At 38.5% G+C, this 15,052-nt stretch overlaps 1 protein-coding gene across 1 annotated transcript; it reads right to left on the minus strand.

Annotated features, from left to right (window-relative positions):
* Positions 1 to 8,796: 8,796 nt before the first annotated feature.
* Positions 8,797 to 9,783, minus strand: LOC111908529 (uncharacterized). The gene has a single exon (XM_023904347.2). It carries the CDS (start codon positions 9,781 to 9,783, stop codon positions 8,797 to 8,799), a length of 987 nt encoding a protein of 328 aa, XP_023760115.2.
* Between the last annotated feature and the right edge of the window lie 5,269 nt (positions 9,784 to 15,052).

Genomic DNA, 15,052 nt, shown 5'->3' on the forward strand with positions numbered 1-15,052 from the left:
TGGAGTACCCATCTCGATCGTGTCAGACCGAGATTGTGACAACCCAAATTTTATTCCGTTACAAAATCCCATGTTCGCTAATGGAATTCATCGCTATATAAAAAGTTCCGTAATATTTGGAGTCGTCAAATAAATAAATATTTATTTACTTATTTATAGTTCATATGATTATTAGTTAGTAAAAATAAAGTTATATTATTTTTCTACCACTTAACCCGGGTAAAAAGTTTAAACCCTGTTAAACTTGAGCATCGGGTAGTTGTGTACCGGGTGCAATACCCGAGGCATATATAAAGAAAGTGGATACCACTTTGCACCCTTTTACCACCCAAACACACACCCTCTCACTACTTTCTCTCTCTAGGCCCGATTTCGACACCAAAACCGCAATTTTCGGCTTCCAAACGTAAGGTTTTCCTCCCTAACTTGTTCTAAACTTGCATCAATGTGTTTATAGCTGAAAAATCGTATGAATGAGGGGTAAACAAGGAGTTTACGGCCTAAGAAGCTCCTTAGGCCGTAAACACCCAAAATATGGCCAAAAGTCAAACTTTTCCCTCCTTTAGGCTTGTATACTAATTAGGGATTTTACCTAGAAGTGTTTGGCCATCAAAACATGAGATTTTAGAGCATAAAAGAGGGTTTACCGCCCAAGCACATGCTTAGGCCGTAAACACCCTTTTTCCATGTAAAAATGCCCCAAAAACTCATCCAATGCATGTGAGACTTGAGATATGACTTTTAGGAAATGCCATTTCGAGTTTAGGGCCATCAAACATCACATTTTAAGGGGTAATTTAGAGTTTACGGCCCAAGCACAATCTAGGACCGTAAACTCCCCCAAACATCACCAAATGAGGGTTTAAAACCCCAAATTGGCCCTAGACCTTCACTAGAAAAAAGAAGGGATTGATTTAAGACCTTTGGCATCAATTTTGGAGAGTGAACAAGAGTTCACGGCCAAGCCATGGGGCTTATGGCCGTAAACTCCCAAGGAGTGGCCTTTGGGCCGTAAACTCCAAGGGAGTAAACTCTTGGACTCCCCCGTAACCCCTTTTGGTCTTATACAATCCCTAAGAACCACTTCCAATTCATAAGACCCCGAATCAATGTTAGGATATGTAAATGTTTTAATAAAAAACATAAAATGACTAATACCTTGTAAAATACATATCTCATATGTTACTAGGGTCCTAAACGGTGTACAAGTCCTTAATTGACACCAAACGCTCAATCGACACTTTTACCCGATTTACCCGACTTCAGGTGAGTTCATACCCCTTAATGAACCTTTCTAATGTTTCCATATGTTTTAGGGGGGGGGGATACAAGTCAAATATACATTTTTATGGAAATCAATCACATGTGATTTACTATTCGTAGTTCAAATCACATGTGATTTATCACTATGCTTTATAAAAGAACTTTACGCTTTCAAAACTACTTTGGAAAAATAAACTATTTTCTAAATGCTTTCTTTAGTCAAGATTTTTATTAAATTACTTTTCTTATAAAATGTATCTACACTAATATATTTATATAAGTAAGACTTGAAGGGCTTAGGACCGATAGCTCGCCTTATTTCTTGTTCTTGTTTGATGTGGGCTTAGGGTATTTGTTATCCGTCCGACTATCGTTGATTTTTTAGTTATATATCATGTATATCAGTGTTAGATACGAGCATTTTTATCTCATTCGTTGCCTATATTAGTTAATTGCCAAGAACCATACACACTAAGTTAACTATAATAGGTATAGTTAAGGTCACTACTACTTGTTACCGCTACTACTGTATATACTATAATTCATACTATTACAAAACGAGACACTAATAAGAGAACACACTATGAACTACATAAAAGACGACTACACTATATTACAAGAAAAAAAACTAATCCTGAAGATAACACACTAACTCTCTACAAGATACTCTACACGCTACATATTGTGACCAGAGCTTTCCGGAAGGAAGGCGACGCTACATGTATAGATCTATACGGAGCATACACTATTAGATCCCGACTGTTAACTTCAGTCCAAGCCGAGCAGGCCCAGGGATGGCACTACTTCACTACATTGTGCATGACCGGGAAGGTCATGGGATCCTCTATTACTCACACTATTGGTCACATGAAAAGGAATACACTATATCCACACTAAAATACTAAGACTAAAGTCTCAGTTAATATCCCGAAGTAAAATAAGTATCTATTACTAATGGAAGTTCGCACCACTATCAATGTCAACAGGCATAACTTTTCTTTTACCTACACTACATACTGGAGATTTAGTACCCCACTTTTACAACAAACTGTTTTCAATGATAAAACTTACATGCAACTCAGAGTCTTTCACTTACGATGTATTTTCTGGAAAATATAGGATTTTCTAGAGTTTTCTACTACTTATAAATGTAAATTGCAGTTTTTCACACTATATGTACTAATACATTTTATACAAAATTCACACTAAATTCTTATGAACTCACCAGCTTTATGCTGATACTCGTTTTCAAAATAACTTGTATCCTCAGGTCAAAGATAGACAGGTACAGGTGCAACATTTTGGAGAAGATGGAGCATACAAGATCCATCTCTTATTTTTGTATTACTTTTGGTGTCTATTGAAACTTTACAGAACACACTTGTAAGTAAACTCACTATGAAATGAAATGGTTGTATGTTTCTTGTTTTTACTATTATGCAATTGTGATGATACTATACATGACGTCCTCCACCCCGAAGCGTATTCCGCCGTTATCGGTTTTGGGGTATGACAGAGATGTGCGTTTCACTTCCAGATTCTGGAAGAAATTTCATGAGGAGTTGGGTACGAGGCTGCATTTTAGTACCGCATACCACCCACAGACTGACAGGCAAAGTGATCGGACGATTCAGACGCTCGAGAACATGCTCCGAGCATGTGTGTTGGATTTCGGCGGGAGCTGGGACACATATTTGCCCTTGGCGGAGTTTTCCTACAACAACAGCCATCATTCGAGCATCGGTATGCCACCCTTTGAGCTGTTGTATGGGAGGAGGTGTCGTACCCCTATTTGCTGGGGTGAGGTGGGGCAACGCGTGATGGGTAGTACGGAGATAGTGCTTCAGACGACAGAGCAGATCCAGCAGGTTAGACAGATGTTGTTGACCGCTCAGAGTCGTCAGAAGAGTTATGCGAATAGGCGACGATCGGAGCTCGAGTTCCAGGTCGGTGATTTCGTACTCCTGAAGGTATCTCCTTGGAAAGGAGTGATCCGATTCAGGAAGAGGGGCAAGCTGGGGCTCCGGTATATTGGGCCGTTTAGGGTGATCGCGAGGATGGGCAAGGTAGCATATTGCCTAGAGCTACCTGCGAAGTTGGACCAGATTCATGATACCTTCCATGTATCGCAGCTGAGGAAGTGTATTGCTGACGAGTCGGAAGTGGTACCGTTGGAGGACATCCAGGTGGACGCAAGTCTGAATTATGCCGAGAAGCCGATTGCGATTTTGGATCGGAGGATCAAGGTTCTAAGGAACAAGGAAGTGCCCCTGGTTCAGGTCCAGTGGTAACATCAGAAGGGGTCCGAGCTGACCTGGGAGCCGGAGTCGAAGATGCGGGAGCAGCATCCGGAGTTGTTCGCAGCATGAGACTTCGAGGGCGAAGTCTGGTTCTAGTGGGGGAGAATTGTAACAGCCCAAAATCCAGGTAAGCTTTATGGCCCTTCTATTTTGAAAGTTGGCAAGTTTAGTCCCTTGAGTTGTATGTTGAATTGGTGAGTACACTGGGCGTACTGGGGTGTACGTCGCGCGTACTCACGCGCTTAATTTGGACGCGGACTTGACCGAGTAGGCTGGGCGTACTCAGGGGTACGCTGGGCGTAGTGAGCACAGATGCAAACCCTAATTTTTGGCTTGTGCACTATAAAAGGAACATGTGGCCCTTTTCCCTAGCCACCATATTCCTTGAGTGAGTCCCTTGAGAGCTGAGATTCGTGCCTTAGCCTGTGTGTGTATTTTTTGAGCTTGTAGCTAACTTTTCAAGGTGAAGAAGGGAAGGAGGAGCCATTGTTGGTGCTAGAAGTGGAAGAACAAGTGTATATCCATGCTCTACAGTGGTTGGAGATCTCTTTTGAGGTAAAAAGCTCAGAGCTTTCCTTTTTCTTCTTAAGTTTTGCTTTTTGGGACCATTTTAGGGTTTTTGGGTCCAAAGTTTGAGACTTTGTGTGCAAATAGTCTCCATGAGCATGAATCTGGCCTCTTCTAGTGTGTTTGATGTTAAGGGTTCATAAAAATCCAGTCTTGGTCGTGGATCCAGTGTCATGCATGAGTTATAGTCCCATTATGGAAAGAGAAATGGTGTTTTGAGCACAAAGTGACCTCTACAGCCATGCAAAGGCATAAAGGTCTCGACTTTATGGTTTAAGTGGTATAAAAGGAGTCAGATCTAGAGTTTGGACGAAAGTCTTAACAGATTAAGGTCTGAATAAATGGGATAAGGGAATTGGGTGTTACGCTGGGCGTAATCCCAGTACGCGCGGCGTAGAGTGTCGCGTACCCCGATTCTGTGGAAGCTCCGGGTATGCCTAGCGTACATGTTGGTACGCGCAGCGTAACCCGGAGAGGGTTGACTTTTGTTGACTGTTAGGGTTTGGTCAACTCTAGTGTATTTAAGCCAAGCAGGGGGTAAAATGGTCTTTTACCCTTCCTAAGAGTGTTTAGAGAGTTTGGTCTAGCCTTGGGAAATTATGTTGATGACGAGTGTATATTTCATATGGTTAGGCGGAGGCTAGGTCCTATTCACCGAGTTCGAGGTTTTTCGAGTTACCGAGTTACGCGAGGTGAGTCTTCTCACTATACGTTACCTTGAATGGTATTCTAAGTTGACCAGAGGGTCTTGTGTGCTATGTTTGAGATTATGTGTTATATTAGAGATTACATGCTATGTGTTATTTGTATGCTGTATGATTATATAGACCGGACCAGAGGGTCCAATGATTCAGACCGGGCCAGAGGGCCCAATGAGCTATGCTTGGACCGGAGGGTCCGACGAGCTGCAGGACTGGAGGGTCCCGCTGAGACATCTTGATTGGAGGGTCTGGTTTAGCCTCGAGTGGCGTATTTGTGGTATGTGGTATTTTGGGGAACTCGCTAAGCATTTATGCTTACAGTTGTTGTGTTTGATGTCTCAGGTACTAGCGAGGACCGTGGGAAGGCGACGACTTGACTCGTACACACCCACACCGATGGAGTTCACATTAGAGAGATCTTGGGATTTGTTTTGAAAACACTATTGTTTTGGATTTGAGATTATGATATGATATACATTTTGTGGTTTAAAAATTAAAAATTAAATTGGAAATTTTACGTTGTTACATTTTCGCAGGTGTTATTTTTTGTAAGAGCTTTCATTTCTTCTTCCATTGCATCTCTCAATTGTTTTGATTTTAAGGCTTGTTCTGTGGTAGTTGGTATTTCATTGGAATACAGAGACGAAACAAAGGCCTTGGCTCCTTTGGATAGATTTCCTTTGGCTATGTTAGCCACTGGGTATCTATCCCCTCTAGACTCTTTTTCTGGTGAATACCTTTTTGGCGGAACTCCCCGATTTGATCTTGGTGGCAGCACATACCCTTCTGCTGGTGTCTCAACGGCCTCTTGTTCCTCCACATGTTCTTGTTCCTCTGCTTGTTCGACTAATGTATTTTCTTGTTCATGTCCATTCTCACTTTGTCCAGATGTGCTAAGAGTCTCAGAAAGATCAGGGTGACTAGGGTGAGTGTTACTTACCTCAGGTATCAGGTCAGGAGCAGTTGCTTGGGTGGCACTGACGTTAGTTGGTTTTGTGGGAAGAGGAGTCTCATTTTGTAGAATGTGGCTTCTTCCTTCTTTAGATGTATAATATCTCAACCAATTCAGTGTGTCAATACATTCTGTCACCCCCTGACCACTGTGTTGGGAGGCATAATAATACTTAGTTTCAACAAAATCATAGTTCATTGTAGTGAACATGTGTCGGGTTTTTGGATTATAACACCTGTACCCCTTTTGAGTTATTCCGTACCCAACAAAGACACATCTCTCAGCATAGGGGTCAAATTTAGATCTGTTGGCTTCAGGTATATGGACAAATACAGTGCAACCAAATATTCGTGGTTCAAGGGTAAGAACAGACGGGAGTTTAGTGTATTCAGTGAGGGTTTGAAGAGGTGTTTTAGATTTTAGGATTTGGGTGGGAAGCCGGTTGACAAGGTATGCGGCAGTAACAAGGGCTTCTGGCCAAAAGAACTTTGGAGTTTGTGATTCTATGAGAAGGGCTCGAGTTATTTCTAACAGGATGCGGTTCTTTCGTTCCGCGACACCATTTTGTTCTGGAGTATGAGGGCATGTGGTTTGATGAATTATACCCTTGGTTTGGAAAAACGATTTCATTTCGGAGTTGACAAATTCTCCTCCGTTGTCAGATCTAAAAATCTGAATGGTTTTCTAAAATTGAGTTTGAATCATGTTGTGAAACATGCTAAATTTGTCAATAACTTCAGATTTAGTTTTTAATAAATAAACCCAAGTCATGCGGGTGCAGTCATCAGCAAATATAACAAAAAAACAAAAGTTTTGTCCCCCAATGATTGGAGCAGGGCCCCACACATCCGAGTGAATCAATAAGAATGGTAGGTCAACTCTCGTGTTATTCGGTTTAAAAGATTTTTGATGACTTTTAGCTAATACACAAGTTTCACAATGTGACTTGCAAGTAGAAGAAAACAATTTCGGAAATAAAATATGTAAGTAATTAGTGGATGGATGTCCCAGTCTTCTATGCCATAGCCAAGCTTCCCGTTCCTTTGTTCCATGAGATAACATTACCACACCATTTTGAGATACCTCATCCACATAATACAATCCTTGCCTTTCAGTGTCACGCCCAATTATCGCTCCCGTCCTGATATCCTGTAAAATGCAAAAAGTCGGTTGCATAAGGACCGAACAATTCAACTCTTTTGATACATGACTGATTGATAGGAGTTTATGAGATAGAGCAGGAGCATAGAGACAATTAGAGAGATTAAGTGTTGGTGAGATTTCAATCTTTCCTCCATTTTTTACATTCATTTTTTCTCCATTTGCGGTTTGAAAGTATGATTTTGTTGGTTTAGTTGACACAACAAAATCAGATAAGTCGTAAGTCATGGTGTCGGTGGCTCCACAATCAAATATCCATGACGATTCATGTTTTATTTTATAATTTTGAGCCACAATTGCACAACCATTAATATCAAGGTTCTTTTTGTGATTTTCAAAACTCTTTTGAATAAGATAAGAAAAAGAACCATTAGAGTATAATTGATTTATAGGGGTTTTCAAGATACCCTCTTTCTTACCCATGTACCTGTTTCCATTGAGAAACCTTCAACTTCTTCATCGATTCTCGTCGCTGCAACCCCCCCAAATTCGGTGGCGGTTTTCCGATCGATATTCTTATAAGTGGTCGGAGCTCTTCCTTTTTCTGGTCCGAGACCTTTGGTACTCTTCTTGTGGCCATCGACCCACCACTCGGGATAACCAACGAGCCCAAAGCACTGCTCTTTGGTGTGTTTTTGACATGCCACAGTGATCACACTTCAAGTTTGTTTTATCTTCTTTGATCATCAATCCATTCTTTTTTCCTTCCGATCGGCGATACCCCTTCGTGACAAGCCCCATTCCCCTGGTTTCAGTAGCGACCATACCCGCTGCTATGCCCTGTGTGTGGTTAGTTGTTCCAAGAATATTCTGGTGAGCGGCTTCCTTACGGATGGTAGCATAAGCCGCCTCCGCCGAAGGCAATGGTTCCAATCGAAGGATCTCCCTTTTGATTGATTCGTATTTTTGATTGAGGGAATTTAAGAATTGAAAAAGTTTTTGCTCTGACCTGATTCTTGCGTAAGTCTTGATATCATCTGGACATTTCATGGGGTTAGGATCGATCCTGTCGATTTCTCCCCAGACACCTTGGAGTGTAATCCAAAATTCTTCAAGGGTGTTGTCATTTTGCTTGATGTCATTAGCCTTGACATGGAGGTTGAAGGTTTGAAGTTTGTCTCTGCCACTACTGTACGTGACCGCTAAAGCATCCCATAACATTTTTGCAGTGGGGTACTCTGTTAGGTTACCTGCAATAGTAGGTTCAATATTTTGGATGAGCCATGAAAACACAATTAGACCATCCGTTATACCCACCACATACCACATATGTGGTGGGTGCCACATCAACACCACATTCCACTACCACTAACATGGGATACCTACCACTAACACACCACTCCACATCATTATTTTTATTTTTTTTAATTCAAAAATATAATAAAATTACTTTTTTTTAATTCAAAAATTACAATAAAATTACGTTTTTTTATAATTAAAAAGCATTCATTTTTTTAAAACTATTTTTTCATTAATTATAAAAATAAAATAACAACTTTAAAATACATTACTTAGTTAATCTAGAAAAAAAAACATTACATTAATAAGAAAACGAACAAACATATATATAAAAATCATAATCGTCGTTCATGCTATTTTGGTACAAATGTTCCGCGACATCTTCTTGAAGATTGAAACACGTTTTACTGTTATGAATTTCAACAACTCGCTCTAAAAAAGCATTTGTTCCGGGTACGAACTCCTCAATTGGAACGACAACGTCGTTCAGATCATACGTGCAAATCGCTCGACCTTCATCTTCAATAATCATATTATGCATTATAATACATGCTAGGACCATTCGTTTAATCCTTTCTTTATCACAGAGTCGTGTAGCATATTTCACTACATGTCATGTTTGCTTAAGGACTCCAAATGCCCTCTCGATATCCTTTCTCGCCGATTCCTGTTTTTTTGTAAAAAATTTTGCTTTTTCACTTCGAGGAACCGAGTATGCCTTCATCAATGTAGAATAATCTGGGTATATCCCATCACCAAGGTAGTAACCGTATTTGTACGCGTGCCCGTTTACCGTGAATGTCATATCAGGTGCTTTGCTGGTCCAAATATCGTTGAAAAGTGGAGACTGACCAAGAACATTAAGGTCGTTGTTAGACCCCACTACTCCAAAAAAGGCATGCCATATCCACAAATCTTGAGATGCAACAACTTCTAGGATGATAGTTGGTTCACCTATATCTCCTCGAGTGAACTGACCACGCCATGCAGTTGGACATTTTTCCCAAGCCACATGCGTACAATCTAGACTGCCAAGCATACCAGGAAATCCATGCCTCGCTTCATGAGCCGAATATAATCTCTCAATATCATGTTGAGTAGGTTTATGCAAATATTCTTCTTGAAAAACCTCATAAAAACATGCAGAAAACCAATCTATGCATTCAACTACGGTCCTCTCGGATACTTTCAAGTATTCGTCAGATGCATCAAATGCTATACCGTATCCCAAATACCTAAGAGCAGCCACACATTTTTGTATACTACTAAAACCCATTCTTCCTCTAGCGTCGGGTTTTTGTTTGAAAAAATCATAACGAGATTCTAAAGCATTACTAATACGTAAAAATATAGCCTTATTCAGACGGAAACGACGTTCGAATGAGTCGTCATTATAAAGACAATTATCGGCAAAGTAATCACGTACCAATAAGTCGTGTGCGGCTTGGCGATCACGATTGACGACCGCCCTTGTACGCGCTGCATTCGAACTTTCTTCGGCGTGAACGTGTTGCACAACATTGAAGAATGTCTCGACGAATTCTACGTCGTCATCCGAATCAAAACTTTTTAAAAATTCCATATGTATTGTGGGATCCATGTGTATGTGTTTTGTGGTTTTAGAGAATAGAATGGGGTGTAAATTTTGGTATAATAGAAGTGTTATTTATATTAGTAAATTGTGTTTGAAAAAAAATGGCCAAAATAGCCGTTCAATGGCCAAAAAGTTCGAACACCAATCACCATTCTCGTTTGAGTCCGTCGTCGGGAAAACGAATGACAACGACCACGACTAACAACGAACCACCGGGGCGGTGTGCACGAGCGTGGTTCGTGGCCACCTCAAGCACGAAGTGGCTCGTGGTTAGTATACCATTCGGCCTTAGATCTTCTTGTTCCCATTGCTCATAAGATTCTTTATCTTGGCTTGGAGGATCAGAGGTCAAGTGAGATAATAGGGCCTTAGATTTTCCGCCTATGGCAACTCGAATCATCCGATTCCATAAAGCATAGTTTTGGCTATTGAGTTTGTGGTTTATTTGGAGATTATCGGATAGCTTTCGGTTCTGAGGTTGGGGATTGATGCTATTCTTTAATAGATTGACAAGCTGTAATGATAAACTAGGCTTTGAGTTGCCGTCTCCGGACATGGCGACTTAGTTGGGATCGAGATTTGAGATGGCTATGGGGTAGATGATGAGAAAACCTGCTCTGATACCAATGATAAAAAATATAAAAGAATTGATAGGAACCGATTGTTTTGTATTATTCGTTTTTAAAGGTATCTCACAATGAGGAAGAGAAACCATAATTTATACTAAATTACAATGATTTAAATATGGAAGAAATACTATTGCTGGTTGTCAATTCTTGGTGAATGGAAAGCAGATATACGTTCTCCTAATTGGAAGGGATATGATGTGATTGGTCACCAATCTCGCTGATCTCATTGAGCCTTCCTTTTAACATTGGATTCTTGATTCTTCACATCTGTAGGGGTTTGGTTTCTCATTTCATCACTGGATCATTCTCATAGAAGGGAAGGAAGCGTGGGATTTGAAGATTGGGAATAAGAAAGTTAAGAATGGTGGTTAGACTGTTGGTAAGGAATGTTACTATTCACAGGTGGGTTCTTATGCTAATGTTCTGAAAGGTGGTTCATTTCCGACTTAACAACATTTGAAATTACAAGCTTCGTTTGTGTTAGAGGGGAAGGATATTTGTAATTCTTTATCATTGCAATATGTTTGTGTTCTGTCAAGTTAAGAGTGTTAGACTTATTCCAAATCTCTTGGTGCTTCTTAAGGAGGAAGGGTTTCATGATGTATTTCTTAAATATGTTGGTACTTGGTAGTGACTGGGTGTTCATATCTTTTGAGTCGGAAGTGGCTTGCTCTAAGTTTAAAAAATATTGTAGGTAATAAAGCTCTGTTTTCAAACTTATCAGTTGTTATTAACGGGTTTCGTCTATTGGATAGAGTTATATGGATTGAAATTATGGGTTTGCCTTGTTATGTTTGGAATGATGCGGCGATATCTAAAGTTGCTAGTTTATGGGGCGAGATTTGTTTTTTGGAGGAGGATAATCTTGCACCAATGGCTGTCAAAAGGGTGTGTATTAAATACTCTAAGCCTTCCTTAATACATGCAGTTCTTAATGTGAAAGTTCAAAGAATGCAATATGAAGCGGTGGTTTGGGAATTATCTAACTGGGAACCAAATATACTTCATGGTAAAAAAGATTTAGATTGGGATATTCCTCATCTGTCGGTCCGATGATGAGGACATTTTTATTAAAGATAATGAGGAGATGAAAACTCCATTAGCAAAATATAAGGAACATTAGGATGGTGAAGTGGGTGATGTCTCGAGTGAGCAAGATTATACTATGCAAGGCATAAGGGGTTCGAGTTTTGTTGATAGAAAAGGAAGATTTTTCTATACGAGTGAGGGTACAAAAGCTCCTGTTGCAGTTGTTGTTATCCTGGTAGTTAGGATGTTGGATGCCACTATTGCAGTGGACCCGCCAGTTGCCCCTGCTTCTTCGGCTGTTGTTTCTGATTTTCTGCTACTAAGGGTGATTTTCCGGCTTGTGTTGATGATATTATGGATGTCATGAAACAATATACTGAAATGCGCTATGGAAGGTAATAAGTAGAAAGTTAGGGGCATTCTAACTAGCATTGGTGTGGCTTATGTTGATCAATGAATTGCCTATCATTGAATATTTGTTCCACTCATTCTTGTTCTAAGTGGAATTGGGTGAGATCTTTATGTGTTGATAAGGTGGTTTCATTTTTGGATCTTCAAGAAATAAGGCTGACTAAAGTAGATTTATTTAAAATTCATAGTATGTCGGGGAACCGTAATTTTGATTTTGCTTCTAGTAGTGCTCGGGGGAGATGAGGGGGTATCTTATCTATTTGGGATCCAAAGGTGTTTCTAAAGTCTTCGGTTGTTTGTACCCCTAATGTAGTGATTGTAGGGGTAGGTGGATCCCAATTGATATGAATTGTTTTATGATAAATGTTTATGCTCCTCAAGATCTTTTGAGGAAACAAGAGTTGTGGAATTATATCACTTCTTTTATTGGGAAGAGGTTTACTCGGAGCGATACGACTGCTTCAAAACTAAGTAAATTAGATCGTTTCTTAGTTTTTGAAGATTTTTATGACAAGTTCCAGTCGTTGCAAGTGGCGGTCTTAGATAGGAAATGGTCTGACCATTGCCATATTTTATTGCATGATCATGAAATTGATTATGGTCTGTCTTCTTTCAAGTTCTTTAACTCGTGGTTGCATATGGAGGGTTTTGATGAGGTAGTTCGGGGTGCTCTTGGTGACTTTGTTGTTGATTAAAGGTGGAGTAAGTTTGTGCTATTTAAATACAAACTCAAGCTTATTAAGAATAGAATTTTTGAGTGGTATAGTCAAACAAAAAAAAAATCTTTGAAACTATAGTTGGATTTTCGGTTGGCTGTTATTGATAGACTTATTGATTATGGTAACTCTTCTGATCATTTTCTTGATGAGAGGAAAGAAATCTTAGGTGATATGGAAAAGCTGGAAAAATATTGGCGCTTTAGATATTGCATAGAAAGCAAAGGTTAATTGGTCGATTTAAGGGGATGAAAACTCCAAGTTTTTTCATGGTCTTTTGAAAAAACGAAGACTATAGATGTTGATTCTGATTCGAGGTATTTCTTTAGACGAGGTTTTTGTTGAGCCAGTTACAGTTAAAAAAAATTGATTTTTTTTTTCTAAATTCCAACCGTTCAATGGGATCAAGTTGTAACTATAGATAGTGGTGTTTTAAAAGTCTATTACTATGAATAAGAGGCTCTAGCTCTCATATTTCTTGCACGATTCTCTTGATTCAAGATTCTTTCTCTTTTTATCTCCGAGCATTTCGGTCCCTCATGATTCGACTTGTCTTTATGTTGTTTTAGTATAGTAAGGTGAGCGCTAAAGCGCTAGAAGAATCTTTCTAAAAGAAAGATTCAGCAATGAATTTCTGACCATAGAGTTCTAAGTTTTTGCTAGAAACACTGTAAGTTGAGCTACACCTATTACACTTTAAGTGTAACTTATGTTTAAATTCATTATCGTTATTATGAACCTATAAACAACATTTATTAGTGATTCCAAGTCGTTATACTGATTGATCTACTTACGGGGATGATGTCTATGCTGGATTTAGTGAGGTGTTTAAAGTGAGATTTCCAAACAGTATACTTTGTATACCAAATGGACCGTACCTCCGATATGATCCTACCTGGGTTGTCCCTTATCAGCTACAAATCAGTAGACTTTGAATTAATGATGAATCTAGACTAATAACTAGTCACAATAAATATTAGACTAAGACTTAGTGATAATGATACTAGGTTACGTCAAATGAAAAGACAGTTGTTAGAAGCGAAGCGCTGTCCGAATTTCGAGCCGTCACTTTAACAAGTGAGTTCATAGTTACTATCATCTTACACATAGATATGAAGTATTTAATATTAATACATGCTATATGTGCTTATTATCTGTGTTCCTGATATCTATTTTAGATGAACGATTTATACATGTTTTACTTGATTTAAACTGTATATTTATTTTTATACCTATAAATATATTGGGTAAAGATGGATAGATGAAAGATGAGACGGATGATGAGAGATGAAAGATGATATAGATGTTGATAGGTGAAAGTTGATGAGATGTCTTGACTTTAATGTTGATGTGGTCATCTAGCAGAGTATAGATGACAACCATGGACGATTCTAGACAGTCTAGTGCAAAGCTAACAGACTCACAACCTGTAGGTGTTTTTGAACTACGTGTTCACCAGATGTACTCTTAAAATCCTGGTAGCTATGGACTTAGTGCCTTATAAATGAACATTGGCAGGTATGGACTTAGTGCCTGTTAGATAAACCCTGGCAGCGATGGACTTAATGCCTATTCCTTAGGATAATCTTTAGGAATGAATAAATGAAGAATAAATGATTCTTAAGGAAGATCCTTAAGAATAAAGGAGATAATGATGATGGAAATTGGGTTAACTGTTTGATGATTAAACATAATAATATTATTGTGGGTTGAAAACCCTATGTACTTACCATGTTTCTCAACATAACCCACTCAGTTTATTGTATCACATGTGACTATATGAAAGATACATTGTGCTGAGAGATTCAATGAGTATTAGGTCACTCGTTTAATTACTATAAGGCTTATAATATTTCGTTATGCTTATGTTTCCCTATTGACGATGACATCTCAATGTTTTAATATAAATAAAAATACATTTCTTCATAAATGTTTTGATAATATCATTATTATGTTTTTCTTGGTACAAATTCCGCAATATTATTCTTCAAAAATGATACTCTGATTTTTAAATAAGGATAAAAAAATCAGTCTTTTCTGGCCATGAAAATGTGGATGTCATAGTGCATTACTCTTAATAATTACCAATCAACCCCTAGACTTCATTATTTTTACGTTTATTCCCACAGAACCATTTGATTAAATGATATACCCTTTTAAATATTGACTAATTCTTTTATATATTATTTAACGTCACTTTTATTTAAATTTGATTAAATGATATACCCTTTTAAATATTGACTAATTCTTTTATATATTATTTAACGTCACTTTTATTTAAATTATTTTGATTTATGACCTTAACACGGGAATCATTTACACAAAAATAATTATTCAAATAACGAAAACAAGCGTCATTGACGGAAAGAAATTTGGGCCGTCACAAAATATGCATAGTTATAATTTTATTAAATAACTTTTTTTGAAGTTACTAACATAAAAAGGGAAATAATTTTTTCTAATTTATATGAAGGGATATTTAAAAAATTA

Source organism: Lactuca sativa, chromosome 6 (assembly GCF_002870075.4).
Source record: "Lactuca sativa cultivar Salinas chromosome 6, Lsat_Salinas_v11, whole genome shotgun sequence".
Lineage (NCBI taxonomy): Eukaryota > Viridiplantae > Streptophyta > Magnoliopsida > Asterales > Asteraceae > Lactuca > Lactuca sativa.

What these genes read in the sequence shown, in the direction of transcription:
- LOC111908529 (XM_023904347.2), bottom strand. Translation starts at nt 9,783, where the DNA reads ATGGATCCCACAATACATATGGAATTTTTAAAAAGTTTTGATTCGGAT.